Source organism: Pseudopipra pipra, chromosome 14 (genome assembly GCF_036250125.1).
Source record: "Pseudopipra pipra isolate bDixPip1 chromosome 14, bDixPip1.hap1, whole genome shotgun sequence".
Lineage (NCBI taxonomy): Eukaryota > Metazoa > Chordata > Aves > Passeriformes > Pipridae > Pseudopipra > Pseudopipra pipra.
This window is the reverse complement of record NC_087562.1, coordinates 15,106,213-15,112,212: the sequence shown is the minus strand read 5'-3', so window position 1 is coordinate 15,112,212 and position 6,000 is coordinate 15,106,213. Positions and strand designations below refer to the sequence as shown.

Sequence of the window (6,000 nt, the reverse complement as noted above, 5' to 3'; positions counted from 1 at the left end):
AGAAGTTATAAAAACGTGCACACTTTCTCTGATAGGACAGATGACACTGAGAGCCTACTTACATTTACTAGTAACTAAAGGAGACATTCAGATATTAATATAAAAGGTCTTGTTTTCTTTAGTAAAAACAAACATGCTTCTAGCAACTGTTACTGCACATATTTTGCTTTCATTTTCATATGCTTTGATATAAATGCATCAGGTGTGAAAACAAACATTTTAAATAAACTGTAGTTCAAGTTAAAATAATTTTAAATTAGTGGCCAGACAGAGAAAAACACTGCAGGGTTATCTTTGGCCTCTGAAGACAGCAAAAACTTCCCATAACAATACATTTAATGACCCAGAACACTTAGAATTAAAGTTTTCGGGGGCAATCAAAACACACCAACTTTCACATGCATTGTTTCGAATCCTCTATCAGTTCAACCTCACTCAGAAGACTCTGGGGCTGCTTTTCCCAAAACTTTTCCTGGAAGGCTTCGGACAGAATTTGAAAGATTTTGGGATCTTATTTCTGATCACTCTGTGGCGTTGCAAAACAAAAGTGACACTTTTTATAATAGAGAGGATTGTTTCCCAACCCCCACAGATGTGTAGGATTTTTAAAAGTGAAAGTTAGAAAAATAATCTTCTTCATCCTGACATATTTTCAATCCTCTTAAAACAATCTCAACAACTATATATAGTATGAAATTAGCTCTTGCCTGTTACCCTTGTTCCTACATAGACTTTTCTAATGTGTCTCACCAGTAATAAATTGTAAACGAGGCTATGACTCTAAGAGTAGACAGTGTTTTTCATGGGTATTTAAACAATAGCATTAAGTACTATAGGAATCTGTGGAATGTGGACTGCAGATTTATGTGTCTTAACAATTTCTTTACTGGTTTGTAATAAGCCAGCAAACCAACATTCTATTTTTATATTAATTTGGCCTCAGAAGTAGAGTATACTGGAGCATGACAAGAACAACAAAAGTAAACTGGCATATACTTAATAACTGTAACAGTGAATTGCCTCCAATACTAAAATATTTATCGAAACTGGGGGGGGGGGTGGGGTTGGAATAGAAAGAATTACCCTCAAAAGCCTGCTACCAGCTCTTTAACAGTGGGCAATGTAATGCCTTAAGGTACCTCAAACTGTCTTTCATTTTCTAGACTTAATGGCTGATTGCAGAAATCAATGTTGCCATTAGTAACAGAGTATTTGTTATGGCATGATTTCCTCTGTTGTTAGGCTTGCAAAATGATTACAGTATTAGTGAGGTGCTTTCTTTATAAAGGGCTAAAGATATAACTTTCAATTTACTATCCATTAGTAAGTGACTTTGGAAATATACATGAGGCCAGAAATCTTACCTGTTATTACTTGCAGATTTTATTTCAGCAGTCATAGGCTAGTAACTTTAAAAATTGTACCAGGAAGCTCAATATTTTATAGACATCTCCAATGAAATATTATCTGCTTTGCTATTTATACACAGCAAGTTAACATGACATACAATGCAATTAAAATGTTTCAGTCCAATTTCTATTTTTCTTGTACTTTCAAATAGATGTGAATTAAGCAGAAGGCTTCATACATGTTAAAATCTGCACATAAGTTAAAAGATTGTCAAAAGGTTAGTCATTTGTATTTCTGACTCTCTTTTTAATCAGTCCAGTGGCCAGGTACAAGGACATCTCTCAGCTAAGCAAGTGACGTGGTTGTCAGAATAGGGGCAATCAGAGAGGTTAGCCAACACACTGTTTATTAACTACAGCTCAGAGGCATCTTTCCTCACCCTTTTACGTGGAGGACATGGAAAGATCTGCAAGAGAGGCACCGTGAATAGAAGAGGAGACAAAAAACACCTTCCAAAACCTGGAGGGAGAGGCCCTGGAAGCGACATTGCCATTGGTGGCTGTACAGACCCTGCACACTGCTGCCGGTGGGGTGGCAGAGGTGACAGCTGAAAGGCTGGAAAACCTGCCCTTGGAGAGGGAAAAGGGTGAGCCGAGAATTAACCTCGAAGGCATTGCGGGAACCCAAACACAGATGTTCTGGCAAATAACACCATGTCCCCGTGGACTGCTAGGAAACGACCTAACAAGAGAACACATAAACTCCTTTGCTGCTGTGATTTCAAATATACCTATGAAGCTTTCAGCGCAGAGAGGGAAGGAGAAGTTATCATACCTGAAGAGGAGGGTGAGGAAGGATGTGGGCTGTCCTCCTGGGCACTCCCCGTCTGCGAGAGACCCCCACCTACTCCGCTTTCTTCAGTAATGTTAGAGGACCCTGGTGTTGTCGACCTGCTGACAGACTGAGACTCTTGATCACTGCCAGACCCACGTCGCTCATCGAGACTACCTTGAATTATTTCATCGTCTCCTTTCCTGTCTCTTTTGTGGACCCTGGAGTGAACGACCACTTGGTGGTATGTTCTAAAAACCCTTCCGCAGTCCGGGCATTCAGTTGGCTTTTCTTTTACGTTTCCATGACTTTGTAAGTTGTAATCGAGTCCCTGGTTCATACCATGTGACAAAAAATCTCTACTGCCTTCTAAAGGGTCTAGTTTGTTTGGCAAGTCTCTCTGATTGCCCATTTTAGTGCTGTGAACCAAATCAGCAGGCATTTTCTGCTTAGAGCCATCTGCTCCTACTAACACATACTCCCGCTTCTCCTTATCAAACATAACTCCAGCATTTGCCAAAGTGTCTTCGTGGCTGCGCTGTATCTGCTGCTCTTTAGACAAAAAGCCATGTTCCATGGCCATTCCCCTTGCCATAAGCTGCCAGGCCTGATAGCTGTTTACTGGATCCATCTCTGCTGCTTTGGCGGCAGCTTGTAACCTTTCTATACAGCTGGATTTCAGAGGAGGCACCAGATTGAGACAGCCCAATAAAGAATGTTTATCCCCTTCAGCAATACTGTGGCCAATACCAGAAATGGGTGAAAGGAGCTTCCCCAAAACTTCTTTCTCTTTCATGGGCATGTCTCCTTTGTTATAGATTTGATTTTGTTCACTTAAACTTGCTTTGTCAGGAGGAAGAAACCCACTCTGCAAACATGACAGATATCTTGAATACAAGTTTGCATGAGCTTCCTGGGACATGCTGCTGATGGAGACAGGTACTTCGGGATCATTAGGAGATTTGTTCTTTACAGATAACTTATTCAGGTGAACTTTCATGTGATTTTTAAGAAACCAAGGCTCTTTGAATCGCCTCCCACAGATCTGACAGCAGTGTTCAAAGGAATCCTTGTGTTTTCTCATGTGGCCTTTTAGGAACCAGGCTTGGCTAAACACTTGGCCACACACCTCGCAGCGAAACTCATTGGTGGATTGCTCCCCATTCCCGTTGGAGCCCTGGCCCTGCGCTGACTCTGCAGTTATGTGAGCCTTCTCCACGTGGCTAATCAGCTCCTCCTCCTGCGAGGCGGCAAAGTCACACAGAGTGCACTTGTAAGGCTTGTGCAGGATCCTTATGTGCCTGTCCAGCTCTTCTCTCTTCTTAAACTTGCCTTTGCAAAATGTGCATCTGAACCCAGCTGTCTGAGCAACAACTTCTTCCTGGACACTGACTGGCTTTGGAGAGGGAACAGGGTTTGAAATATCAGGTGTGCTGTGATTAGGCGGCACAGACAAGTTACAGTTTGCGAGCGGCATTGGCTGGGTGTGCTGCTGTGCCTTCACATCAGGTCGTGGCTGCAAGAGGCTGCTCTTCATCTGTTTGTCCCGAAGAATTGCTCTCTCCTCCAGTTCGTGTAAAAGTCTGTTTTCTTCTCGGACTCTTCCACGACCTTTGCCGAGGTTTCCAAGCTTATGAGTACGCAGGTGTATCTTCAGGTTGCCTTTCTGAGCTGCTCTGTGGTCACAGTAGGGACACTTAAATGGTTTCTCTCCAGTATGAGTTCGCATGTGTAGTGACAGGATGCTGTTAAATCGAAAGCGTTTCCCACAGAGGGGACACGGGTACTTTCTGTTTTTCCTGGCATCATCCTCTATGTCGCTCATCTGAGACATAATCCCCAGGTTCTGTCCATTTAAAAACTGCTGCAGATCCACACGCCCATTCAAACTGGTATCCACCTCTCTATTGAGCTGGTTTGCCAACAGGGCCATCTGACTGCTGATGGGCTGGTTTGCTATGGACATGTGGCTTTTGTCTTCTAGCGGCACTGATGCCTTCTCCTCCGGATTCTGCCTGTTCTGGAGCTCTGGGAAGGCATGGCTGAGCTGGGAAGTGATCTGGTGCAGCTTCTGACTCATTGAATATTGCCCATTGAGTATGGTGCTGTTGAGATGGGCGTCAGCTTCTGACACAGCTGAAGAAACACCAAGGCACAAACTAGCTTCTTCCATCTCTGAAAATCAGAAGATAGTTTAGATTCAGACTGTGAAAGAGTTACAAACATTGAATCACTGACGTGCAATTTGTGTTTTATGTTTCACCTACTCATAATAATGCAAAGGAATTAGTGTAAAAACAATTAAAAGTGTATTAAATGCCAACTGTGCTACACAATTTTGATCATACATGTACTTTCATCATTCTGCATGTTTACCAAGAACTATTAATTGCTATTTTAAAATATGCTACAATTTCAAAACCTAATTATTACAGAAGGGGTAAAGGTTTTTACCACCTCCCTTGTCCTTTTTCTTGTGAAACTGCACCTGTCTGCATTTCTAAATCTATAGAAAAAGAAATCTTATGCATCTCTCCCATTTTCATTAGAAAAGCCAGCAAAAAAAACCAAACAAAAAACACCAAAATAGAAATCCATTTGTAACTTTCGGTTCCATTAACCATATTCAATATATTACACATTCTACAATGAGAAAGATAGTTTTATGATTTGACAAAAAACCGATGGTATGATATTTACTGGTGTACAATAAAACAAGATAATGTTTTGGGAAAAAATAAAGGACAAGCTTTAGAACAATAAAAGGGATTTTGCTTTAGTCAACAAAAAGTGCAGTAATATCTCATTAAGCTGATTAGTATGCTGCTTAGAAACAGTACTAGGTGCTGTAACACATGATTATAATCATAAAAATCCTTCAGTGTTTGCAAGTAAGCATTAACGAGGTATATTAAATTTTAAGGAGACTGCGACTAGCAGCTTTGTAAACCTCTGAGATTAAGATTTAACCCTTCTGTTACAAAACATTGTTATTTTGTCATTTTGAAACTGAGCCCATCAAAAGGCACATAAATTATCTTCTGCCAAGTCTTTTAATTCGTTGTTGAGAACCTTCAGATTTCTGTTCTTAGGAAAACTTGCCAGATTATAGAAGGAATATCTCTGTCCTTTGGCGGGTAAGACATGTGATTTAAGACACTTTGATTTGTTTTAAAGAGCTCTCTTATGGAACTAGATAAAACCAATTAAAATCTGGGGAAGGTGTTGTGGAAAGCCTCAACAAGTTTAAGAATTTTAATAACTTTCCTAATACACAGTAATGACTACAAATGGTACCTACACTATGTATATTGCAGAAAATTAGAATTCAAAGCTGTTTGCTAAACACAAGTGCTCTGTTCTGGTCTGCATAATTGTCCACAATAATCTATCCTTGCCACTTCTCTACTCCATACAGACATAATGTATCTATAAAAGTCTGTTTAAAATATAAAGTTTCACATAACTAACTCTCAAACTATATGATGCTATAAGGTTATATTAGAACATAATTAAGATTTTTGTTGTTCAGTGGAGTGATTTGACACTTAATTCACTCACAAAACTACTGAATTCTATATGTTATTAAAAAATTAATTTGATCAACCTTCTGTTTGGCTTTAGCCAAAAAACATTTATTCACTACTCCTTCTAAAAAGGCTACAGGCGTACTCCAGGTGGACACCATTCCTCACACAGATTCATAGTGGCCACTTGATAGACAATTCAAGGTCCAAATCTGGCACATACTTAAAATGCATGTAATTGTGCTCGTGAGAGTAGCCCAGGAGACTTCAAAGGGTGACTCTTGAAAGCAAA

General features: G+C 40.2%; 1 protein-coding gene across 11 annotated transcripts in view; it reads right to left on the bottom strand.

Annotated features, from left to right (window-relative positions):
• ZNF536 (zinc finger protein 536) overlaps nt 1-6,000 on the bottom strand; it is a 347,275-nt gene that overhangs the window by 183,845 nt on the left and 157,430 nt on the right. For all 11 annotated transcript variants that reach the window (XM_064671230.1, XM_064671231.1, XM_064671229.1 and 8 more), the window contains one exon: nt 2,185-4,356. In XM_064671230.1, the coding sequence (XP_064527300.1) occupies nt 2,185-4,354 (2,170 nt within the window). In that variant the 5' untranslated portion in view covers nt 4,355-4,356. The remainder of the gene's footprint in view (nt 1-2,184; nt 4,357-6,000) is intronic.